Source organism: Lampetra planeri, chromosome 45, assembly GCF_965212315.1.
Source record: "Lampetra planeri chromosome 45, kcLamPlan1.2.h2, whole genome shotgun sequence".
Lineage (NCBI taxonomy): Eukaryota > Metazoa > Chordata > Hyperoartia > Petromyzontiformes > Petromyzontidae > Lampetra > Lampetra planeri.
In genome coordinates this window covers 3,348,239-3,375,142 of record NC_136151.1, presented here as the reverse complement: position 1 = coordinate 3,375,142, position 26,904 = coordinate 3,348,239, and the positions used below count along the sequence as shown (strand labels likewise).

The 26,904-nt window shown below is 51.7% G+C and overlaps 1 protein-coding gene across 1 annotated transcript; it reads right to left on the bottom strand.

The window, feature by feature from the left end:
• LOC144733008 (uncharacterized) lies at positions 1-26,904 on the bottom strand. The gene is made up of 12 exons (XM_078614713.1): positions 26,649-26,904; positions 21,682-21,772; positions 20,351-20,444; positions 17,346-17,554; positions 15,705-15,855; positions 15,182-15,271; positions 14,674-14,811; positions 11,083-11,238; positions 9,489-9,795; positions 6,775-9,005; positions 5,783-6,177; positions 1-4,358 (listed from the first exon to the last, which is right to left on the bottom strand). The coding sequence occupies exons 1-12, from the start codon at positions 26,812-26,814 to the stop codon at positions 3,833-3,835; spliced, it is 4,554 nt and encodes a 1,517-aa protein (XP_078470839.1). The 5' UTR covers positions 26,815-26,904; the 3' UTR covers positions 1-3,832.

Here is a 26,904-nt window from a genome sequence, read left to right as displayed (position 1 = left end):
TCGTGTCTCCTCTTCCCCGTGTCCATCTCCTCCTCCTTCCTGTGTCTCCCTCTTCCTACCTACACCTCCTCCTTCATATTGTCCCTCCCTCCGCATCCCCACCTGTTAATTTTGCATTTCGGTGAAGACGTGCTCGTACATATATATACACATATATCTATTTCTATTACACACAAGGCTTTCCTTTCGATATTCCATTTCATCTCTGCTAACCAAGTCCCTCCTCCATTCATGAGGGAATGTAGCATGCTGAGAGACACAGTGACCTGCATAAAGTAGACCCGACTACTCTGCAACGTAGGCAAGTCGTCACGTGCTATGTTACCCATCGCTCCCCTGAATTAGCAATTTAGCAGTCGTGTTGAATCGCGCTGCTCACCCACACACCTCTGGGACTTAACATGGCCACCGCATCTGCCCCCCTATCTCTCTATAGCGTCTCAAGCTGTTCCTGCATCCCTCTCGGATACCTCCGGTCCCCACAGCCATCCCCCGAGCGTGGATTGCAAGCACCGTAATGTTTTTCGGCATCGGGTAGAGAGTTAAAAGATTTAGCAGCCATTGTGAAATTGACTAGACACGACCCTGTCGTGTCCACTCCTCCTCCACACAACCCCGTCGTCATCACCCCAGCAGCACTCCCCCAGCTACGCCGATTTCCTCCTCGAGGTCTCCGCCGGACCTCACTGCTCCGCCCCCCCCACCCCTCCAGCAAAGAAGTGGAGGTCGGCAACCCCCTCTCCCCCAACCATCGGGGGAACCGATGGCGACGAGGGCGGGCGGAAGGGGGCAACGGCTCCTGCAAAGCTGTACCCGGAGCTCCTTTCGGAGGCTCCAGTTGCCACCTCACCCCATACCCCCCCCCCAACCGATTTGCGAGCACCATATTTTTTGTTCCGCATTGGTAGGGAGAGTTAAGAGATTCGGCAGCCATCTTGAAATGGCCGCCCTCGCCTACCGGTGACTCGACACAGCCCCCGTCGTGTTTACTCCTTTCCCCCCCCCATCTCCCCTGCCCATTTCTCTAGAACTTCTTTTTAAGCTGTTCCCCGAGCTCCCTTTCGGAGGCTCTGGCTCCCACCCACCCCCCAACCGATTTGCGAGCACCGTATTTTTTCTGCATCGGTAGAGTTACGAGATTTAGCAGCCATCTTTAAATCCCCTTTACCTCCAGGACACTCCCCATCATGTCGACACTGACCCCCACCCTGCCCCCCCCCCCCCCATCTTCATCTCTAGAACAGTGGTTCTTAACCTGGGGTGCACGCACCCACTGGAGGTGCGAAAAGCCCTTTCTGGGGGTGCCAGATGTTTTTGTAAGAGACATGGCCATATTTTTGTTAGAAGGTAAATAAACGAAACACAAATTAAGTGTGGGAACGTAAGTACAACTACTTTGTTTCATCAAAACCTATGTATTTATTAACATTATATTTTTTTTTTTACGATTGAGAACCAAAGGGGTGCAAGGCTACGGTAAAGGTTAAGAACCACTGCTCTAGAATATCTTCTTAAGCCTTTTCCCAAGTTCCCCTATGGACGCTGCTGGTCTCTTCCGAGTGCGGTTTGCGAGCACCGTGTTTGTTGACGCCTGTAAAACCGATGGCTGGGACGCGGGGGGTAGGGTGTGAGCGGGGGGGAAGGGTAACGCTCCCGGGAAACCGGCAGCAAATTAAAGCACCCACTGATACACGCTGAGCGGAGTTCCCTGTGAGGTTCCCTTTGCTATCTGCGTCTCTGTGCATGCGCTCATCTCTGTGTTTCTCTGTGTCAGAGTGTTGTGTTTCTCCACTTGGGGTGTGTGTTTGCGAGGGGCAGTTTCCTGTGTGTGTTTCTCTGGTGTTTGGGTCTCTGTGTACGAGGGAGTCTGTGTCTGTGTGTCAATCATTGTGTCCGTGTGTGTGTCTCGGTGTGCCAGTGAGTGTGTCTGTGTGCGAGTCTCTGCGTGTGAGCAAGTCTGTGTTTGTGTGCGTCTGTGTGTTGTGGGAGCTGTAGTATATTGTTACGCTGCGCTAGGAACCTGGCAACCCAAGTTTGATTCCCGCTCACGGCCAACACCAGTGACGATTATCTGAACTGGTCTTGGGCCTCCCCTAGGTCGACTCAGCCTCAAATGAGTACCTGGTGCGGTAAGCATCGCCACTAGGGAGACAAAGGCGGCCGTGCATGGTGTTGGCCACCCACCCCTTCGTGTGCCGTGCCAGTCTTCATAGGTGCTCGCTAAAAACACTTCCCCCAACAGTCTGTTAAAGGCTATACGGCAGATCTGTGTCGGTGTTTGTGCGTGTGTCTGTGTGTGAGCCTCTGTGTATGAGTCTGCATCTGTGTGTCTGTGTGTGAGTCTCTGTGTGCCAGTGCGTGCCAGTGTGTGCGAGACTCCAACTTTGCGTCGTATCTCCGTGCCCCTTTCCTGTTTGCTCGTTGTCACTTCCCTCTGCGAGTGCAACTGCGTGAACCAATTTCCACACAACTCGCCAACCACCCAAAACAACAAAAACAACTTTTCATCATTCACGTCAACTCGATATCTCTCATCTAATTCAGAGTCCCCTCTTGTCCTTCGAGAATCGCTGGTTCGTTTCTCCCCCAGCGTTTCGTTAAAACCACCATCACCGTCACCACCACCGTCATTCACCATCATCACAATTTGAGGTATTCGCGAGTTGAATCTTCCAAGCCGGTGGACGGAAGAGAGGGAGGAGGAGCAAGGAGGGGTTGGGGAGGGGAGGGGAAACAGGAGCTGGAGGAGACACCGGATGGGAGAGTGGGCAGGTGGAACGGAACACTGGTGGAGAGAGATGGAGGCAATGGAGGAGATGGAGGACGAGGTGGAGGAGGTGGAGATCAGGTAGAAAATCCAGCACCGAAAAGTTTTTTTTGCAAAAGGTGCTAACCGACTCCCGCCAACTCCGAACCTTCGACAGCTCTCCCCCTGCTGCCCCCCCCCAAACCACCGCCCACCCCCCGTCACCGCTGCAGATTAATTGTAAAAATGTCTCCCCTCGAACGCATTCGGCCCAGTATAAAAACAAAAACAGATGGTAGCACCAGTGAAGTAACGATGGCTTGGTAATCGTAACCGCTCGGCTCTTGTAGCACCAATAATTCACCTCAGCCTCTCCCATTCACGACCCCGCTAGGCTATAGCCGTCCCCCGCACCTCACTCACCCACCCACTCACCACCACCACCACCGTCATCGGGGCTGCTCCCTGAGAGTCCATCCCCAGAGTCTGTGACGTGCGGTGGGCGGAGGAAGTGGGGGGGGGAGATGGGAGGGGAGAGAGCCCCATTTGAGAGGTGACCGGCTCAGCGCCGTGAGAGTGAGGGTTGGCACTGCTGCTGCTGCTGCTTCCATTGAAAATGATCGCCACTGATGCCGCTGCTGCTGATGCAGCTGCTGGTGTCGGTATATTCTCCTGTAGCTGTTGATGACGACGATGATGGCTGCCGCTGCCGATTATGACGATACTCATGATGAAGTCGAAGCTCGCACCGATTTAGTTTTTTATTGCTGTTACTCCGTGGTGGGTGGGGGTGGAGTCTCTTCCAGGGGAAGGGGCTCTGGAAAGTGGGGGGGAAGGCAGGGGGTGGGGTGGGGTCTGTCGGCCAGCGTGAAAACCCCCCGGCACACCACGTCCAAGTATACCTCTCGCCATTGTGGCTTCCGTGGGCCGTGACCAGCCCCCACTGTGAAAGATGAAGCTGCTGCTGCTCTGCTTCTACCGCCAAAGCAACCACAACCACCACCACCACCACGGCCACAGAGTCAGCCACATCTCCGCCACTCACCTCTCCCATCCCACCCCACACCACTGCCCCACACCACCGCTTCAAAGGAATTCACCGTAGTTGCCGCTCATCTGCATGCGCGGCCGCACGCACGTGGTGAGGAACGTGGGCGGAGTGGCCGTGGTGCCGGGGGCCCCCCGCGTCGGGGGACCCGGCGGCAGGAGAGGGAACGACGATGACGCGGGGGCCACCCCCGTCGCCGCCGTTGCCCCCTCAGCGGGCCCCCGAGCTCCGCCAATCTCCTCCCCGCCGTCTCCTCCGGATGTCGCCCCTCCGTCGCTGCCGCCGCCCGCAAAGAAGTGGAGGTCGGCAGCGCCCCCTACCCCCAGGGGAGCAGATGACGATGATGACAGCGGTGGCGCCCACTCTTGCTTGAGGCCAGGCCGCAGCCTGGGCCTGCCCTTGGCGGCAGGGGGATCGTCCGGGCGCCGTGGCCTCCGTCCACGCTTGGCTGGGATGGCCGCCGGGGAGAGCGGCAGCCGCTGCTTCTCCGGCGTAGGGGACGAAGGGGAGTCCAGCCCCAGAAGCTGTTGCTGGGCCTGCTGCTGGCGGAGGAGCTCCTTCTCTCTGTGGGCAGTGGGTGGAGGGGTGGGGCGGGTGTCACGGCGGAGAGATGTTAGCTACCTCGTCTGGGATTCAGGAGGTCACGGGCTCCATCCTGACTGTGATGCCCACTGTATAAAGTGGAACCCCTCCTTTGAACCGGTTGTTAAGTGATTTGGTCGTTAAGCGAGTACAGGCAGTCCCCAGGTTACGGAAGGGTTAGGTTGCCGAGAATGATCCGTAACCTGAATTTTATGTATGTCGGAAGCTGAACAATTTTCCCCCAAAATCAAGATAAATTCCCATAGCCGGAAATAGTTGTGCCTTCCCTACCCAATTACTGTGCTCATTCTCTCTCAATACGGTATCATGCTGTCATCCATTTTCTTTCACTATCTTATCGTATCATTGTACATAATGCTCTACACCTCCTATGAGTATTTAATTTAATCAAATATCTACCCTAACACTACTAATAGAACACTGCATACTCTAACCAATTGTTGAGAAATACCACGGAACATTTTTATATTGTAAACAGAAAGCAGTAATTTTTGAATATTCGTTTACATGCATTAGGCTAGGCCTAGACTTCTACAATCGCTGTTGGTTGAGACCGTAAGCAATCGAAGTGTAATTGTGTTAAAGTACAAATTAAGTAAATAACTCATGAAATACACTTTAAATCAAAACTAGCAACATAAACATTGGGCAAAAAAGATAGTTCTAAGCATAGAAAACAAACAATTACGTAATGCAGCCAGCCTTATGCCTCCCTCCGTGGTATTCATCTGCAACCTCACCGAGCTGCACTACTTGCGTTTACGTAACAAACGCAAACATGATCATTGTTTTTTTACCCTTCTATCTGGCAACAAAACTGACACCTTTTTTACAAGGAGTCATGTTTGTATAGAGCACAATACCTGCAGCCATAATGCAAACAAAAAACATAACTCTGATAATATATGCACTGTCCTTGATGTTGATTGGTCCACACCCGAGACAGCTTTCCTTAGAGCCTAGTCTCACATGGGTTGGACCAGATGACGCCAAAAGGCGCACAACTCAAAGACAATGCATATATTATCAGAGTTATGTTTTTTTGGCATTATGCCTGCCGGTATTGTGGTCTATGCAAACATGACTCCTTGTAAAAAAGGTGTCAGTTTTGTTGCCAGATAGAAGGGTAAAAAAACAATTATCATATTTTTTACTGGCAAATGAGGTTCCAATGGTGTAAACGCAAACATTTCCACATATAGATTTTTTTACATGATTTATGGAAGCATTTCCGTAAGGTCGGATTTCCCTAAGTTGGGTCTTCCGCAACCCGGGGACTATCTGTACGACACACCACTACAGTACACACAACTACCCACGTCTCCCTTCCCCCCCACGCGTCCCGCTCCCTTCCCCCGCTCCCTTCCTCTGCTCCCGTCTCTCACCTCTCCCGTGCGGCCACCCTGGCCTCCCAGAGTGCGTGTCCGTGGCGGGCGCGCGTCAGGTTCTTGTGCTGGTAGAAGACGAGGGCGATGCGTGTGGGTTGTGCACGGTCGGGGCGCGCCAGCGGCGTGGTGGCATGCAGCTCGCGCTTGGCGCACTCAATAAGCACCGAGCCGTGCGCCGGAGCCACCGCCACACCGCCGATGCTCGAGTCCAGGAAGTTGTGCTCGCTGTCCGAATACTCCTCATCCTGCTCTTGCTGCTCCTGCTCGAATGCCGCCTGCTGCTCCATCTCCTCCTTCTCAACCTTCTCAATCTTCTCTCTCGTCACCTCCTTCATGGCCACGGAGGAGGAGAAGGAGGTGGCAGCAGTCTGATGCTGCTGATGAAAGTGATCCTGGGGAAGATAAGAGTTGAGGATTAATGTGAGGTGATGGTGATGATTATAATGGTGATCAGGCTACTGCTGCTGATGGTGATGATGATGGTGAGGATCGTAGTGCCACAGTGGCTAGGAGATGTTAACTCCCTCGCCTGTAAACAGGAGGTCGTGGGTTTGACCCCAACCCTGACGATGCCTGCTGCTTTATATTTGAGTTTTGTGTGTCTCTCATCATAATCACGATGGCTAGGAGATGTTAGCTACATCGCATGGTATGGAGGAGGTTGTGGGTTCGATCCCTAGCCCGACGATGCCTGCTGCTGCTGTATATATGGAGTCTGCGATTATCTCTCTCTCCATGTGGTCACTGCATGGATTTTTATCCGCAGTCCTCCGTTTTTTCCCCTTCACATTTAGAATCAATGTCACATGTTTAAAGTGTTTGGCTACTGCTATCAATTTTCATGTAATGATATCAGGCACTTCTTTGAGCTATAATTTGTGATAGCTACGTCGTTACTGAAAAAGAGCTATTTCGCTCAGTGGGGCCTTACCTGGTAAAATTAAACAAAGTAAATAGTTAAAATAGTTATGTCGCTGTAATTGATTTACCTGCTGCTGCTGATGATGCTGCTGCTGATGATGATGCTGCTGGTTGTTATCATGATGTGAGTTCTGCTGCTGATGCTGCTGCTGCTCATTCTGCTGATGTTGGTTCTGGTGCATAGATTCGAGCTGGCTTTGCTGCTGCTGATGATGATGATGCTGCTGATGTTGCTGATACTGCTGCTGCTGATGATGTTCTTGCATAGATTCCAGTTGCTTCCTTTCCAGCTGCGGATGACTGTGCTGATGTGGGTGCTGCTGCTGATGATGTTGATGTTCACTCAGCTGCTGCTGCTGAGCCTGCTGTTGTTGATCCAACAGTTTCTGCTGCTGCTGATGATGCTGCTGCTGATGTTCATGGTGATCACTACGTTGCCCTTCATGCTGATGCTGCTGCCGATGCCCCAAGTCACCCTCCATCTTAACTTCACTCTTCATAACGTGCTGGTGACAATGCTGCTGATGATTCATCAGCAGACCTTGCCAACCACCACCATCACCACCACCATCTTCTTTCAACCCATTCACAACCTTAGTTTGGTGATGCTGGTTCTGCTGCTGCTGATGATTCTGCTGATGCTGGTTCTGCTGATGATGATTCTGACGATGCTGGGTGTGCCCATCTTCATCGACGCAATCCCGCGGCTCCATCTTCACCGTCACCGACTCCGTCACCTCCTCCTCCTTGGACGTTCCGGCCAATCCAACGCCTCCATTGGCCCGGGCCCCGATGGCCTCACTGCTGCTGCCTTCCGATTGGTCCACGGGCCGTCGCCACGATGATGACAATGACGATAACGACGCCGCCTCCTCCGCCCGGTAGTAGGCCCCGCCCATCGTAGGACCCCCCGTCCACCAATCGAGCGGCTCCGCCTTAATCCTGGCCCCGCCTATTGGCCCCGCCCTCCGCCCCGTGGCAACCATGTCCCTGGAGGCTGAGCCTATGCCCAGCAGGGCACGCTCCGATTGGATGTCGGTTCTTTCCAATGCCACCGATGTTGATGACGATGCCTGCTGATACTGCTGCTGATGATGATGTTGATGAGGCTTTTGGAGGAGATGGTGGAGGTGGTGGTGGCTGTTGAGGGAAAGATGGTGGGTGCTGCTGTCACTGTTGCTGTTGTATTGGTGGTTTTGGAAGGCCTGCTGATGATGATTTTGGCTGATGCTGCTGCTGATGCTGCTGCTGTTTAAACTGTACCGGCTTTGGTCTTCCTGTTGCTGATTCTGCTGCTGATGATGCTGCTGTGGTTGACAGCCATCTTGTTTTTCAGCCAATGCAATTCCTTGCTGCTGTTGATGATGCTGCTGCTGATGATGATGATTTTGGCTGCTGCTGATGCTACTGTTCAAAGTGTACCGGCTTTGGTCTTCCTGCTGCTGGTTCTGCTGCTGCTGATTCTGCTGCTGATTCTGCTGCTGATTCTGCTGCTGATTCTGCTGATTCTGCTGCTGATTCTGCTGCTGATTCTGCTGCTGACTCTGCTGCTGACTCTGCTGCTGACTCTGACTCTGCTGCTGCTGCTGACTCTGCTGCTGCTGCTGATGATTCTGCTGCTGCTGATGATGCTGTGGTTGGCAGCCATCTCGTTTTTCAGCCAATGGAATTCCTTGCTGCTGCTGATGATGATGATGATTTTGTCTGCTGTTATTGTTTAAACTGTGCTGGCTTTGGTCTTCCTGCTGCTCATTCTGCTGCTGCTGATTCTGCTGTTGTTGCTGATTCTGCTGCTGTTGCTGAAGACGATGCTGTTGTTGGTAGCCATCTTGTTTTTCAGGCAATGCAATTCTTTGCTGCTGATCATGATTTTGGCTGCTGTTGCTGATGCTGCTGTTTAGACAGTGTTGGCTGTGGTCTTCCTGCTGCTGATGATGTTGCTGGTAACGACCATCTTGTTTTTCACATATTCCTGTTTCATGCTGGTGCTGTTGCTGCTGTTGATGATGATGCTGCTGGGACTGGCCTACATCACCTGCTGATGCTACTGCTGTGTAATCATACAGAGCTCCATTGGGCCGCAAGCACTGCTGCTGTTGCTGCTGTTGTTGCTGATGATGATGCTGCTGATGGTGATAAAGAAGCCCTGGGCTATATGCGTTTGCCTGTAGTAGGTGTTGTGGAGGGTAGTGTGCGTTTAGGGGTTGCTGATGATACTGCTGATGTTGATGCTGGTAGAGGAATGACAACGGTGGGATGAGAGGAGAGGGCAGAGACTGCGTCCTTGGAGGAATGGCGGCTGGGGGGAGAGGAGAGGGTTTTAAAGTTAAGACAGGAGACATACACACAGAAGACAGACACCCCACCCATATAGCCTCTATATGCTCACCACATGAGAGGGGGTGGTCGGCCAGCACAACGCCCGACCGCCTTAGTCTCCCCAGTGGTGATGTTTACTGCACATCGCACCAGGTACTCATTTAAGTCGACCTAGGGGAGGCCCAGGAATGGTTGAGATTACCGCTGCTGCCACTGGTGTTGGTAGTGTTTGCCCTGAGCGGGAATTGAACTCAGGTTGGATTAACCACTGCACCACCACTCAACACCCCCCTCACCGCCACCGACTCACCCACCGACTCACTCACCCACCCACCCACCGACTAACCCACCCACTCACCGAGTCACCCACTCACCGAGTCACCCACCCACCGATTCACCCACCCACTCACCCACCCACACTCACCCACCGACTCACACACCCATCCCCCACCCCCCTACTCACCTCCTCCGCCCCTCCTCCTCCTCGTCCTCTTCACTTTCCACAGAGGCGGGGTCATGGCCGGGGTCAGAGACCGTGCCCCCAGAGGGGTCATCGGGGTGCCCGGGGTCATGGGAGTCATGGGGGTCATCGGGGTCATTGGAGTCATGGGGGTCATGGGGGTCATGGGGGTCGCGGGGGTCCCCGGGGTCGCGGGTGTCATGGCGGCGAGGGCGTCTAACTTGGCCCTCTTGGCGTCGAGCCGCCGCCTCCGTGCCGACTTCTCCGGGGCTGGGAGGCGGCGGACCTCCCTCCGGAACGACTTCAGCACCTGGACGGCAGGACCAATCAGGGGATCGTTACAGACCACGCCCTCTCTCTCTCCACCAATCAGGTGATCGTTACAGACCACACCCTGTCTCTCCCTCTCTCAATTAATCAGGCGATCGTTATAGACTCCGCCCTGTCCCTCTCTCTCTCTCCCAACCAATCAGGCGGTCGTTACAGGCCACTCCCTGTCTCTCTCTCAACCAACCAATTGGGCGATCGTTAAAGACCACACCCTGTCTCTCTCTCTGGCTCTCTCAACCAATCAGGCGATCGTTACAGACTATGCCCTGTCTCTCTCAACCAATCAGGAGATCGTTATAGGCCACACCCTGTCTCTCGCTCAACCAATTAGGTGATCGTTACAAATCACGCCCTGTCTCTCTCTCTCAACCAATCAGGCAATCGTTACGGACCACTCCCAGTCTCTCCCTCGCTCTCTCTCTCTCAACCAATCAGGCGATCGCTATAGACCACACCCTGTCTCTCTCTCAACCAATCAGGCGATCGTTACAGACCATGCCCTTTCCCACTCTGTAGATCTCACTGATTAAAGAACCATCGCACTAATGAGCCACATGTGGAAGGCACTAATAAATGGTTAGTAGAGTATCACACCTCTTAACGACGGTAACTGGTTCCATGAAACCGGTCGTTAAGTGATTTGGTCGTGAAGCAAGTATAGGAAATACACGTTAAAGGCTTAATTTGTTCCGATGGCATCGAAAGTTATCCCTTTTTCTCCACAAAAACGTACTTTTGAATATCTAAACAATGGATATTAATACGTAAAGAGACTAACATTATAAACACAATATTAAAAGAAACATGGTTAATCAATGCATTCATTAATATTTACTGTACCTACAACAGCCCGTCGTTAACAGGGAATGGTCGGTAAGCGAACACATTGGGCTCTATGTAGGTACTACACTACTTTACACTACACTACTATACACTACACTACTATACACTACACTACTATACACGACACTACTATACACTACACTACTATACACGACACCACTATACACGACACCACTATACACTACACTACTATACACTATACTACACCTGGATGGCCCCTCTCTCCCTCCATCCCTCTCCCTTCCCCTCTCCCCCTCTCTCTCTCTGTTTAACATGTAGGCTTTCATGACCACTATCATCCATATTATAGGTTTTTTTGGGTTACATCTCGTAAAAATAGAAATGTGTCGTAAAAACCCGCCACCACCCGAAACAGCCAACTAGTACGGATTGTCTCTCTCTCACCCACTCTCCCCCCTCTCACCTGGATAGCTCCGCTCTCCACCTTGCGCCTCTGGCTGACCTCATCACCGTACTCGTCGGTGGGTGACAGCGTGTACAGGGGCAGCACGTGCAGCTGCTCGTCCTCCGGGATGTCGCCAACGCGCATGCGGTTTTGTTCGCGCGTCAGTGTACACACCTGGGGCAAGCAGCGGCGTCATCAGCAGCAGCATCATCATCATCAGAAACATCAGCATCAGTAGCATCAGCATCAGTAGCATCATCATAAGCATCATCAGTAGTATCGTCATCAACAGCATCATCATCATCAATAACATCAACATCATCAATAGGATCATCAGCAGCAGCAGTATCATCGTCATCATCATCAACAGAATCACCATCATCAGTAACATCGTCATCATCAAGAGCATCATCAGCAGCAGCATCATCAACATCAGCAGCATCATCATCAGCAGCAGCACGAACATCATCATCAGCAGCAACATCTTCAGCAGCACCAGCAGCAACAGGAGCATCATCATCAGCAGCATTGTCATCACCATCAGCAGCAGTGGCAGTGACTACAGTGGCTACCATGGCTACAGTGACGACCGTGTCTAAAGTGGTTATCTTAGCCACAGTGGTTACCGTGGCTACCGTGGCTACAGTGGCTACCATGGCGACAGTGGATACCATGGCTACAGTGGCTAAAGTGGTTACCGTGGCTACAGTGGTTACCATGGTTACATTGGCTACAGTGGTTACCATGGCTACAGTGGTTACAATAGCTACAGTGGCTACAGTAGACACAGTAACTACAGTGGCTACTGTAGTCACTGTAGCCGCTCTAGACACCACCCGACACAGCCAATCAGTAAGAAGGTTTGTCACCGAACACAAAACGTTTCCAATTAGTTGATGAGTTCAGCACCAAACCGGTTGTTGTGTGTTGGAGAGTAGTAAACCCACAACACACATTTCCAACGTGAGTTACCGTGACGTTTCGCTGGCGATTACAACAGCTAGTAGCCTAGCCAGGTGGCAGCCCAGAGTTTGGGAGAAATCCTCCTCCTGTTGCATTCAAGAGACTGCTTGGCCACAAGTGCTGTGTGTGAGCTTGTCGCAATTAATGCATTGATTAACCATTTTTATTATACTCTTTGGTTTTTTCGGTAAAGTCACGTAGACAGTCTGCATCAGCAGTAGGCCATGCTTTCCCACCTGATGACGGACACTTGTGTTGCGCCCGAAACGTCGTGATTTAATTTAGTTGTTCTCATTTATTTTGTTAATTTTTTTACCTACGTGACTTTACCGAAAAAAACAAAGAGTATGAATCCTTGCAGTCACGAAAGCTTCAAATCTATACATTTTTATTTTGTGTTTATAATATTGTGAGTATCTTTACGCATTCTTATCCACCGCTTAAATATTTTGAAGTACGTTTTTTGGATGAAAAAGGGGTAACTTTCGATGCCATCAGAATTCATTAAGCCTTTAATGTGTATTTCCTATACTCGCTTAACGGCCAAATCACTTAACGACTGGTTTCGTGGAAACAATTTACATAGCTGTCAACCCATACGGTTTACCCGTATTCTTGTACAGGAAAATTGAGTTTTCAGGTCCATATGGGCAGAAATATTGTCTATTTCTTTGTGTTTCTCCCTTGTGATGGGACTTTGTAGGATGAACGTTACGATTTATAAGGGCATGGGGTGACCAATATGGTCTGAATTGGTCTATAATAAGGTAGGGGCACTGATAAGGAGTTGACAGGCATGTAGAGATGAGTGCAGTGGTGAGTGTACTAGTGGTGAGTATAGTAGTGGTGATTGTCTATTTGTTTGTGTTTCTCTCCCTTGTGATGGGAATTTGTAGGATGAACGTTGAGATTTATAAGGGGCATGGGGTGACCAATATGGTCTGAAGTGGTCTGTAATAAGGTAGTGCACTGTTAAGGAGTTGGCAGGTATGGTTTTGCTGTCGTTAAGAGGGGGGGGGTTCTACCCTACGTGTTAAACTGCCTCAATACGTTCATTTAGCCACGGCCGCACAGCAGAGGTCGCAAACGGGTTTTGATTCCTTACCCGTATCCGGCCGCACCAGGGTCGCAAATGGGTACCCGTACCCGGCTCATTTCGGGTAGGGTACGGGTAGGGAACGGCTACCCGTACCCTACCCGAAATGAGTGACAAACGGCTACTCACCAGTGACTCACGGCCTACCCGTACCCGGACCCGGCCGCACCAGGGTCGCAAACGGCTACCCGTACCTGGCCGGGTACGGGTAGCCGGGTATCGGGTAGGGTACGGGTATCGGGTACCCGGTTGCGACCTCTGCCGCACAGTTGTGTGGGAGCTGTGCCCTTCTGGTTGTGTCTACTTCCACTGTAGCAATGTAGCCAGCACCCCCCACACCACACCACCGCGAGAGAAATATCCACAAGTAATAATCAACGTCGTTGTTTTTACATTAGGTTGCTAACTGGATGACGGCAAGCTTGTGTTAAATCACGGCCGCGTTGGGGTGCTGCACGGTAGTCACTATATTCAATGTAACCACTATCAAATGCAGCCACTGTTTCCAATGTATCAAGTGTATAAAATGTAACCAATGTAGCCACTATCAAATGTAGCCACTGTATCCAATGTATCAAGTGCATAAACTTTAGGCACTTTAGCCACTGTATCCAATGTAGCCGCTGTATCCAATGTATCAAGTGTATAAAATGTAACCACTGTAGCCACTGTATCCAATGTAGCCACTATCAAATCTAGACACTGTATCTAATGTATCAAGTGTATAAACTTTAGCCACTGTATCCAATGTTTCCAGTGTATACAATGTAACCACTATAGCCACTGTATTCAATGTAGCCACTGTCAAATGTAGTCACTGCATACAGTTTATACAATGTAGCCACATTATCAAATGTATCCAGTATAACAACTGTAGCCACTATCCAATGTAGCCACTATCAAATGTAGCCACTGTATCCAATGTATCCAGTGTATATAATGTAGCCACTGTAGCCACTGTATCCAATATAGCCACAGGAGTAGGTGGGTGAGTAAACGTGCGGGTGAGTGGGTGAGTAGTTGGGTGAGTAGGTGGGTGAGTGAATGTGTGGGTAGGTAAGTGTGTGGTTGAGTGGGTGAGTATGTGGGTGAGTAGATGGATGAGTGACCGGATGGGTGAGCGTGTGGTTCAGTGTATGGCTGAGCTTGTGGGTGAGTGACCGTGCAGGAGGGTGAGCATATGGGTGAATAGGTGGGTGGGTGGGTGAGTGGCCGTGCGTGAGCATGTGGGTGGGTTAGTGACCGTGTCGGTCAGCTTAAGGGTTATTGACCGTGTCGGTCAGCTTAAGGGTGAGTGAGCATGTGGGTGAGTGGGTGAGTACGTGGGTGGGTTAGCGACCGTGTCGGTCAGCTTAAGGGCGGGTGAGCATGTGGGTGAGCCAGTGGGTGAGTACGTGGGTGGGTTAGTGACCATGTCGGTCAGCTTAAGGGTGAGTGAGCATGTGGGTGAGCCAGTGGGTAAGTACGTGGGTGGGTTAGTGACCGTGTCGGTCAGCTTTAATTGTGAGTGAGCATGTGGGTGAGCCAGTGGGTGAGTGGTAGCTGCTCACCACTGTGCACCCGTTGTTCATGTTGTGCTGGTCTTTGTGGGCATGGGCGCAGAAGTCCATGCAGGCGGTGACTCCGGCAAAAGGTCGACCCTCACCCTCACCTAGCCGGCATTCACCGGCCTCAACCTCGTGCTCCACCTAGAGACAGAGAGAGACAGAAAGTCACTCACCCACTGACTCACCCACCCACTCAATCACTCAGTCAATCACTCACTCACTCACCCACTCACTCATCCATCCATTCATTCATCCACTCACTCACCATTTCACTCACTTACTCCCCACACATTCACCCGCTCGCTTACCAACTCGCCCAATAACCCAATCACTCATAGACAAAGGAGACATGGGGAGACTCAGAGAGACATGAGGAAACATGGGAGACACGGGGAGACACAGGGAGACTCGGGGAGACACAAAGAGACACGGAGAGATACGGGGAGATATGGGGAGACTCAGGGAGACTCAGACAGACATGGGAAGAGGCGGAGACTCCGGGGACACACACCTGGTTGCTGTAGGCTTGAGGGGCCAGTTTCTTGTACACCGGAGCAATCTGAGTGGCCAGGGCCTGAAGCCTGGACTCCAGTACCAACTCCTAGAGAGAGAGAGAGAAGGACAGAGAGAGAGACAAGGGGAGAGAGACGGGGGAAGAGAGAGACACGGGGAGATAGAGACACGGTGGGGGGGGGGGGGCAGAGACGCGGTGGGGAGGAAAACACAGTTACTCACTTCTCTCACAATGCACGGTGGTGTCTGTCTCGTGTTCCTGTGTCTCTCTCTGTGTCTCTCTCATCTCTCTACCCATGTCTTCCTCTCACCGTGTCTCTCTCATTCCTCTCTCCCTGTGTCCCTCTTATCTCTCTCCCCATGTCTCTATCTCACTGCATCTCTCTCCTCCCCATGTCTCGCTCTCCCTGTGTCTCTCTCATCTCTCTCCCCATGTCTCTATCTCACTGCATCTCTATCGCCCCCATGTCTCTCTCTCTCCCTGTGTCTCCCTCTCCCCTGTGCCTCTCTCTGACTCTCACCGCGTCCGCGTTGTCCCCCAGGAGGCGGAACTTGCGGGCCTGGCGGCTGCGAGCAAACTTGCAGCCATTGAAGTACATACTCCACGAGCAGCCGAACGAGAAGGAGGCTCCCCGCGTCTCCTCCCTCCGGCCCTGGCACGCACACGTGCGGCTACGCACACAGAGACACAGGCACACGGGGAGAAATACACACACGGACACGAGGAGGGGGAGAGACATGGGGAGAGACACGGGGAGAGGGAGAGAGACAGAAACGTCACATTGGCTAGAATCATGTTGAAAATTCCATTGAAAGTGGAGGGTAAGGTAAGACAGCGAATTGACAGAGGCACGGGGAGACACAGAGAGACATGGGGAGAGGAGACAGAGAGACGTGGGAAGAGACAAGGGGCCGATAACAAGTCCACAACGGATATGCCGGTCTTCTTGGTTCTTTTGGTAAAGTCACGTAGAATGGAAATAATAAAATAACAACAATAAAACATTATATAATAAAAATAATAAAAATAAAACATAATATAATGTTTTATTTTATTATTTTATTATTTCCATTCTACGTGACTTTACCGAAAGAACCAAGAAGATGAATCCCTGCAGTCACGAAAGCTTTAAATCGGATATGCCGGTGTTGGATTTTCATTTTGAATCTGGCCTCAATGTGCATCGCAAAGAGGCCAAAACTTGAACACAACAGCAGCTCCTTCTGCTCCGTCCAGGTCGGAATCGCCGCTTGTTCTTCAGGGATGATTGACTCGACAAGGAAGCTGATTCTCTGGAGGAGGAGGATGATGATGGTTTGTTTCAGGGGTTTTTTAGGTTGTCTCACAGGAGTGATATCCATCCTATAAGCTCCCCGGTACGCCAGTTGGTTCGCCCGGGTTTGGATATTGTTTTTAGGATGCATCCGGTTTTTCATGGTTTCGCTCTATGTATATATATACATTGAACTTCTTTCGCACCGTAAGTAGCCAATCAAGATAATCGGTGTACAAGGTTTGCCAGCCATTGGGGTACCGCTAGGGCCTAAGTGATGGATGAATTCTGGGGGGGGTAGGGGGATACCATCTCTGCCATTTCAGCCAGACCCCCCCCCCCCTCACTTAGAAACACGATGAGACAAGGGCAGCTATAGAAGAGGGACGCAGAGAGATGGAGAATGCAGGGAGAGAGAATGAGAGAAAAATACCTTGAGTCTCAATCTTCCTGTGTCTGTCCGAGTGAGTCTCTCTCCCCGTGTCTCTCTCCCCATGTCTCTCTCCCCATGTGTCTCTCCCCTGTGTGTCTCTCTCCCCATCGCTCTCCCGGTCTCTCTCACTCCCCGTCTCTCTCTCTGCCTGTCCCTGTATCTCTCTCTCCATATGTCTCTCTTCCCGTGTGAGTCTCTCTTCCCATGTGTGTCCCCCCATAACGAGATGGAGAAAGTGGGGAGAGAGAGACAGAGAATGAGAGAGTGAGAGAGACCCGGGGAGTGTCTCTTTTCCGCGAGTCTCCCTGTGTGAATCTTTCTCTCTCCCACATGAGTCTCTATTGCTCTCTGTGAATCTCTCTTTCCCTATGAGTCTCTCTCTCCCCCTATCTCCCCGTGCGAGTCCCTCTCTCTCCCCGTGTCTCCCCATCTCGCTCTCCCCGCCTGTCACTCACTCGTCGTTTAGTTCACATCTGCGGCTGGTGGGCGCTCCGTGGCGTGTGAGCGTCTCCGACAGCTCGCTGTACAGGAGGTCGGCGAGCTCCGAGGGGACGCCCTCCCACGCCACCATCACCACCACCATCACGGCCTGGGCACAGCTGTGGCCACGGCGCTCCCGCACCACTACCAGCAGCTTCTCCTGCAGCCCGCCACGGCGCAGCACCTGACGGACGGGGAGAGGCAGAGAGAGGGAGAAATGGGGGGGATAGAGATGGGTGAGATAGGGGAGAGATGGGGGAAGAGAGAGATAGATGGGGGAGAGAGATGAATGGGGGAGATGGGGTAGAGAGATGGGGGAGAGATGGGGGGGGGAGATGGGGGAGAGATGGGCAGGAGAAAGGGAGAGAGAGACGAAGGAGAGGGAGAGAGATGGAGAGATGGGGGAGATGGGGGATAGAGACGGGGGAGATGGGGGGGAGAGAGGGAGAGAGAGAAGAGGGAGATGGGGGTGAGATTGGGGGGAGAGAGATAGATAGAGAGAGAGAGAGACATGAAGAGAGACCAGGTTTTAACATGCAGTGTCTCATCAGCAGCAGAGCCTGGCTCTACTTGAACCAGTGCTGGTGAACTGGCCAGACTTCTTGGTTCTTTCGGTAAAGTCATGTAGAAGGTAAGTAATAAAATAATAAAAATAAAACATAATAAAATAATTCTCACGACGTTTTGGCCACAACGCAAGCAGCCGTCCTCAGGTGAAACCCAGGTCTGTCGAGGCGACAGCGTCTGACTCAAACAGCACACGTGCTTGGAGCATATATATAAGCTGGGTTGGAAGGGGGGGAAAGGGCGCCTTGACAAAAGAAGTTGCATATCAAGAGGAATTTAGCATATTTATGGGAAATGCAGGTATGTGATTAGTACTACTTATGCCCGTGCATTATGCAGGATTAGTAGCATCAAAGGGAGGGGATATGGGAAATGCAGGTGTGTGATTAGTACTACTTATGCCCGTGCATTATGCAGGATCAGCAGCATCAAAGGGATGGGATAGGGGTAGCATTAAATTCCTCTTGATATGCAAATTCTTTTGTCAAGGCGCCCTTTCCCCCCCTTCCAACCCAGCTTATATATATGCTCCAAGCACGTGTGCTGTTTCATTCAGACGCTGTCGCCTCGACAGACCTGGTTTTCACCTGAGGACGGCTGCTTGCGTTGTGGCCGAAACGTCGTGAGAATTATTTTATTATGTTTTATTTTTATTATTTTATTACTTCCCTTCTACGTGACTTTACCGAAAGAACCAAGAAGATGAATCCCTGCAGTCACGAAAGCTTTAAATCAAAACTGCCCAGACGTTCATAGGCATTGAGGACCAATTTCGACATTCAGTGTCTCATAGCAGGATGAATCCAACTCTTGAGTCTCTAAGTCTGAATTGAGACGATTCTACATCATCACCACCATCACCACCTTCCCCCACACCTCAACATACGTACATCTACACTATTATACACTACACTGCTATACACTACACTATACACAACCTCCGATTAGCATGGTTGGCTACGTAATGGTGTGAAAGAAGTTCAACACACACACGAGTACCACCACCAACAACCGCCATTCGCCACTACGTGGCAGTGATGTCACCACAGTGCCTGTGCCAGGCTACGTGCACATTAAGGCCACGTGAAGTGTCGAACGCCCGCTGGCAGGAGGTCACAGGACAGACCGAGCAGGTGTCATGGGTTAACTGACTGAGATGACTGACCGATGATGCAACTACCTGTGCCAACTAAAAAAAATGCAGCAAGCGAGCACAGTTTCACCACCACCACTATCATCATCACTATCACCATCACCACCACAGTTTCATTATCACCACCACAGCTTCATCACGACCACTATCATCATCATCACCACCACTATCATCATCACCACTGCCACAGTTTCATCACCCACCACTATCATCATCACCACCACCACTATCACCACCATCACAGTTTCATCATCACCACCATCACAGTTTCATCATCACCACCACCACTATCACCACCACAGCTTCATCACTACCACTATCATCATCACCACCACCACTATCATCATCAGTATCACCATCACCACCATCATTACCACCACAGTTTCACCATCACCACTATCACTATCACCACCATCACAGTTTCATCATCACCACCACCACGATCACCACCATCACAGTTTCATCATCACCACCACCACTATCACCACCACAGCTTCATCACGACCACTATCATCATCACCAACACCACTATCATCAGTATCACCATCACCACCATCATTACCACCACTACTATCACCACCACAGCTTCATCACCACCACTATCACCATCACCACCATCACAGTTTCATCATCATCACTATCACCACCATCACAGTTTCATCATCACCACCACCACTATCACCACCATCACAGTTTCATCACGACCACTATCATTATCACCACCACCACTATCATCATCACTATCACCATCACCACCATCACAGTTTCATCATCACCACCACCACTATCACCACCATCACAGTTTCATCATCACCACCACCACCACTATCACCACCACAGCTTCATCACTACCACTATCATCATCGCCACCACCACTATCATCATCAGTATCACCATCACCACCATCATTACCACCACAGTTTCACCATCACCACTATCACCACCATCACAGTTTCATCATCACCACCACCACTATCACCACCATCACAGTTTCACCATCACCACCACCACTATCACCACCACAGCTTCATCACGACCACTATCATCATTACCACCACCACTATCACCACCACAGTTTCACCACTATCACCATCACCACCACAGCTTCACCATCACCACCATCACAGTTTCATCATTACCACCACCACTATCACCACCACCACAGCTTCACCATCATCACAGTTTCATTACCACCAGCAGCAGCACCACCGCCTCACGCTTCTTCCCACACACCGGCGGCGCCTCTGAACAGGGACTCACCCACTTGGCGATGGGGCATCCCTGGGAGCTGCGGCCCTCCTTGCCCGTGAAGATCACCTTCTCGATCCGGATCGCCTCGCCCTTCTCCCCGAACCTACACGCACGCAGAGAGAGAGACACGGGGAGGGGGAGGAGACACGGGGGGGGGGGGGGTAGGACGAGACATGTTTAGGAGACACAGGGGAGAGGGAGCAGGTGACATGGGGAGGAGACACGGGGGACGGGGAGGGGACACGGAGGGGTGGAGACATGGGGAGGGGAGGGGAGGAGACATGGGGGGCAGGGGGGGGGACGGGGAGGGGAGGAGACACGGGGGGTGGAGACATGGGGAGGGGAGGGGACACGGAGGAGGGGGAGGAGACACGGGGAGGGGACACGGAAGGAAGGATACACAGAGGGGAGGATACATGGGGGTCGGGGGGGGGGACACGGGGGGGGGGGGGTGGAGACATGGGAGGGGAGGAGACACGGGGACGGGAGGGGACATAGAGGGGAGGAGCCATGGGGGGAGGGCGAGGAGACACGGGGAGGGAGGGGGGATGTCAAGCTACGAGACGCGTGGCTCACGCCACCTACAGCACGGCAGCTGTAGGGCATTGCACTCCGTGTGCAGTGTCAGCCCCTGAGGGCTAGGGGGCGAGAGCGCCTGGGGCAGCGCAGGGGTGACGGGGGGGGGGCCATGACACTCCGGATGAACCCGGAGGGAACCTGGTGACCAGAGGTACCAGCCCGGGGGCCCCCAAAGAGGGGGCTGGGGGACGACGGGACCAGGTCCTTCTCGAAGACTCGAGAAGGGAGGCGTGGCTAGGTGCGTGGGAGCCCCGGGACTGGGGATAAAAGCCGGACTCCCGAACGGGTCCGGCAGCTGTTGCAAAACCGAAGCCAGAAGCCGTCACCCGGAGAAGACCTGCCGACTATGGGACCCGGACCCGAGTCAGGGTCCGGCCCGAGATAGCCACCCCGTGTGTGCTAGGGATAGCCACACCGTATGAGCTCGGCATAGCCACACCATGTGAGCTCGGCATAGCCTCCGCATGTGAGCTAGGAATAGCCACACCGTGTGAGCTAGGGATAGCCAGCCCGTGTGAACTAGGGATAGCCAGCCCATGTGAGCTAGGGATAAGCCACCCCGTGTGAGCTAGGCATAGCAACAACGTGTGAGCCAGGGATAGCCAGCCCGGAGGAGACACCTCCCTAGGGTAGCTGGTGAAGGGGCAGGCATACCCCTTCGTGGTTAGGGTTTAATGTTTCAATAAACGTGTTGCCTCCAAATAAGTATCTGCCTCCCTCGTGTGAACCACAACAGGTACATTGGTGTTGGTGGTGGTTACCTCTCCTCCATGGTTTCCCTGATGGCAGCCACACTGGGCCCGGCGCACAGGTGAGTGTAGTAGGGGCCTTCCTCCTTCTCGAGCACAGTCTCTACAGAGAGAGAGGGACACGGGGAGTGAGACACGGGGAGTGAGACACGGGGAGTGAGAGACGCGGGGAGTGAGAGATGCGGGAAGAGAGCGTGAGACACGGGGAGAGAGAAATATGGGGAGAGTGAAACATGGGGATGGAGACACAGGCAGAGAGACATGCGGAGTGAGAGACAGGGGGAGTGAGAGACACGGGCAGAGAGAGACGGGAAGAGAGACAGGGAGAGAGACATGGGGGGAGAGAGACATGGGAGAGAGACAGGTAGAGAAACATGGGAAATGAGGAGTGAGATGCCGTGACGCCTGATCAATATTCATATCCACAACACACCATGAATATTCATGAACCAGCTGGTAGCACATTAATATTCACGAGGCATAGGCAGGGGCGTGGGAACCAGACAGACTGGGGGGAAGGGCAAAGGAGGTGGGGGTGGTGAATCCCCCCCTCCCTCATCTGCATATCTATCATTTGCATATCGGTCTGTAAAGCAGCCTCCTGTAAATCACCCAGTTTTCCGGCCGCCTTTGTCTCCCCTCCCACCCCTTCCTCTCCCCCGCGGTGCTGATGTTTAACAACACACTGCAGTGCACATGGTAAAGTGATGGAGGGGGAAAAAGTAGGAATATGGTGTTTTTAACCCCTTGTTGGCCAATAAACCAAACCTGTCAACCCCTTATAAGTGCACCTACCTTATTACAGACCAATTCAGACCTTATTGGTCACCCTATGCCCTTATAAATTTCAACGTTCATCCTACAAAGTCCCATCACAAGGCAGGAACTCAAACAAATTAAAAGCATGTTTTTGTTGCCCATATTGAAACGGCTGTACGTTTTATGGAAACTCAATTTCCCTGGAAAAGAATATGGGGTAAGCCGTATGGGTTGACAGGCGTGATAAACACTGGAGTTTGTGTGTTCAGATGGTCAAACAACGACAAAAAGACAACACCCACACTATTGCAAGACATTGGCAAGTCTCTGCATGCTTCATGCGTTGGTTTCTCAATCCACTTGTCCTGGTGAGGCTTGTGGAAAAAAACATGCAGACTAACGTGCTTCGATGATAATCATAATGTTATATGCGTTGTCTTTGAAACTGATTGGCCTACACGAGAGACAGCCTTCATAAATGTCCACGTGATGATGATGATTATCAGCCACTTCGTTGAGCCGCTATAATTTGTGATAGGACAGCTCAGGGATTCTTAAAAAGCGAGACAGTAGCTAAGTGGGGCCTTACACGTAGTATACAATACAATTTTGTTTAGTTTATGGCTTCGTCTCTGTACCAACATTAGACCATATAACACATTTTGGCGTTCTCTGGTCTAACACTGGTACAGAGATGAGGCCATAAAGAAGGCTATCTCTGGTGTCGCCCAATCAGTTGGCTATCTCTGGTGTCGCCCAATCAGTTTCAAAGACAATGCATACATTATTATTATCTGAGCATGTTTTTTTGTATGTTTTGCCACAAGTTTGTGTGGTTATAGCATATGTGATGCCTTGCAATAGTGGGCATCTATTTGGTTGTTTGAACATCTTAACACAACTCCTGTTTTATTGCCATAGAGATCCACAGAAATCCAGAGACCCATATATAACCATAGAGACCCACAGAGACCCATACTCGAAGTGGTTGATATCATTGTGTGAACATTTTATAACAGCAAAATGCTTGATACGCATGTTTATATAGACTCGCAGAGACCCATAGAGATCCATACTCATCGAGACCCATACGAAAACTAAACAATTTTTTCTTTTAACCAGGCTAGGTCCACTGAGCTATGTAACTCTTTTCCAGAAGTGACACGGCCACAGATGATAGCTCAACGAAGTTGCTGATATCATCATCATCGTTTAGAAATTTATAGCAGCAGCCAAATACTCTAAACACGGGATGTCGATTCTAAAATGTGGAGGGGAAAACCGGAAGACCCGGAGAAAAATTAACGCGACCATCACGGGGAGAGAGAGAGATACAGCAGGTGTCAGGGTCGGGATCAAACCCACGACCACTTGCATACCAAGCGAAGTAGTTAACATCTCCTAACCACCACGGCATCCCTCTCACTTCCCACACCACTCACGCACAGTCCCCCCCCCTCACGCACACTCCAACAACAACCGCCATTCGCAACTAAGTGGCGGCGATGTCACCACGGCACCTGTGCCAGGCTAGGTGCACTATAATGCCACGTGAAGCATCGAACGCCAGCTGGCAGGAAGTCATGGGACAGACCCTTTGGGTGTCATGGGTTGAGAGACTGAGATAATAATAATTCCATGTATTTAGTGGCTTTTCAGCAAGGATCTCAATACATTGTACAGGACACAGCAGCAGCAGACACTTGGCATGAAAAATACTTATATTATAATTACATTTGAAAAATGCATTCATATTGAACGAACTAACAGTTTAATTTGTGAAAGTGTATGGAAATCGGTTTTTAAGACGCATTTTTTAAATGACTCCGAGAAATCCTGATACCTCGTTGAAGGGCGTTTCATAGCCTGGGGGCTACACAGAGACAAATCTCGGGTCACCCATTGACCAAAGCCTCGACCCGGGAATGCAGAGCAGATCTGCGTATCCCCCAGATCATAGGGGCCGCGAGGTGACATATGGGTGCAGCATGTCAATGATGTAGGCAGGGGTTAAGATGGTTGAGCGCTTTGTAAGTTAACAATAGGAACTTTTTACTGTATTTTTAAAGTGAAACTGAAAGCCAGTGCAAGGGAGGCCAACACAGGCGTAATGTGATGTGAAGGTGTTCCGGTAAACACCCGAGCCAGCCGCATTCTGAACATGCTGCAAATCGAGATGACTGGCAACGAGCTGCACCCCCCGCCCCACTCACCCCTCCTAACAAAACCAACCGCTGCCATTTACCACTAAGGGGAGGTGATGTCACCACGGCGCCTGTGCCAGGCAAGGTGCACTTTAAGGCCACGTGAAGTGGATTTCCCTACACCTCTGCTGTAGCAGATGGACAGAAAATGTGGCATCTGTGCAGGACCACCCTGGTCTGAAACCACATTGGGGCTCCGCAAGCCTCTCCTCAGCATGCCCGGTAAGGCAATGTTGAATAATTCTTGCCACGACCTTTCCCGGCACATTGAGGAGGGAGATGCCCATGTACTTGTTATAGTCTGTGCGGTCCCCCTTCTTAAAGTGGAGGACCACCAGAGCATCCTTCCAATCCTGTGAGATCATCTCTGCCTGGCACTTTCCTTTGTCTCAGACCATGGATCACCTTCCATACTTCCTCAACAGTCGGAACTTCAGCCAGCCACTCACAGGGGGTGACCACTTCTTCCAATATTTGAGGCACAACAGCCTCAGCAGGTTTATTCCCAGTTTGCCATGATGTATTCTGGGCTGAAGGATTTCCTATCCCTTAAGACCTCACAAAAATGCTCAGCAAATATGTCAACCTATTCATGTGGGTCAGAGATCGGATCATATTTCTTTCTCCTAAGAATGGTGATAGTTATGGGACTACAAGTAACTTTTTTGATGGAATTAAACAGTAATTATGTGATCGCAAGCTACTGAAGCAGACTCCATCTCCTCAACAACCTGCGACCACCACTCATACTTGCAATGGGCCATGGCTCTCCGAACCTTCGAGTGAAAGCTGTGGAAGCCTCCTCATTCTCCGACGTGGGATGCTGTAAACGGTGGGAGTGGGCCTGTAGCTTTTTCTCAGCCAGCTGGAACACCTCCTCCATTAGCCAAGGTCTCTGGGGAGGTTTTGACCATGTACCCAAAGTAGCCATTCCAGCTGCATGAGCCAAAGTCTTTAACCTCGCCCATTTCTCCTCGGCACCAGAACGCGGGGTGACGATGACATCCGCAGCTGCATGCAATGATGAAATTCTCGCTTCCAACTTTCATCAGCTAGCTGAGACAGGCCACTTTCGGTTTCAATGGGGTCTGAGATGGACATCCACCACCAGAGTGGAAGAATGGCAAGTGCTTCATCTTACAGATGACAAGCCGATGCTCAGTGGGCAGTTCAGCTCCATGGTAAGTCCTGGTGTCAAGGACATGGGCCTGCATCTGCTGTTCCATCACTATATAGTCCAGCAGATGTTCTTGCTTAGACCTGGTGTGCAACCACGATGTTGCGTGGATGCTCCGATGCCGGAACAGGGTGTTGGTAATTACAAGCCAATGGGCTGCACTGAAGTCTAGCAGCCTTCTATCGTTGTTGTTGAGCTCATCTGGTCCATGCCTTCCAATCATCCTAGCTCAGGTGCCAGCATCATGACCCACTCAGACATTAAAGTCACCCAACAGGATGACTTTATCCCGATGGGCCACTTTAGATAGCACCTGTGACAGGAGGTTATAAAAGTCTGACTCACCGACCTTGCCTACATCCCTCCACTGATGTTCATCTTCGGTGGGGGCGTAAGCAACCACCACCATTCCTTGCCTCCTGTTTATGGGGAGGAGAGCCCACAGTAGCCTCGGGCTTACAGCTTTCCCACACCTCACCACCACGCTCCCTTCATTATTTTGTTTAGAATAAGAGCCACTCCCTGTCTCCTGCCTAAAGTGGAGGACTGTCCACCCCTCATGGTGACTGGAGCCAGAGCCGGTCCACCGGACCTCCTGAATGCCAGAGAACCAGGCGGCACTGGCCCAGCTCCCGACGGAGAAGTGACACCTCTCCTCCGCAGTGAGAATTCGTACATTTTATGTCGCCACTCGCAGTGGTTTTTTGCCAATTCTGGAGGAACTCCAAGGTTAAGGATCCAGTCCCCTCACCCCATCCACACTCACCCGCACTCCCCCCTCACCCCCAATCACCCACTTCCCCCTGCACCCTCACTCACCCTCACCCACCCCTACTCACCCACACACGTGCACGTGGGGAACTCGCTGATCGGAGGCAGTAGCGGGGACCTCGCTCTGGGTGGCTCCCCAGCGTTGGCGGAGTCTTCCCCCCCCTCCTCCGTCCCGGCCGCTGCCCCCACCAGGGGGTTCTCCGCGGGGGCCTCTCCGTCCAGGGAGGGGGCCATGGGGTAGGTGGCTGTGGGGGGGGGCGGTAGTCTCCCCGGGGTGCAGCACTCGCCTCACCGCTTCGGTCAGGAAACGCCCGGGGGAGGCCA

Coding starts and splice junctions, on each gene's coding strand:
- LOC144733008 (XM_078614713.1), bottom strand. CDS start 26,814: ATGGCCCCCTCCCTGGACGGAGAGGCCCCCGCGGAGAACCCCCTGGTG. Junction 21,773..26,648: donor CCCCACGTGCACGTGTGTGG/GTGAGTAGGGGT, acceptor CTCTCTCTGTAG/AGACTGTGCTCGAGAAGGAG. Junction 15,272..15,704: donor TGGGGGACAACGCGGACGCG/GTGAGAGTCAGA, acceptor CTCTCTCTCTAG/GAGTTGGTACTGGAGTCCAG.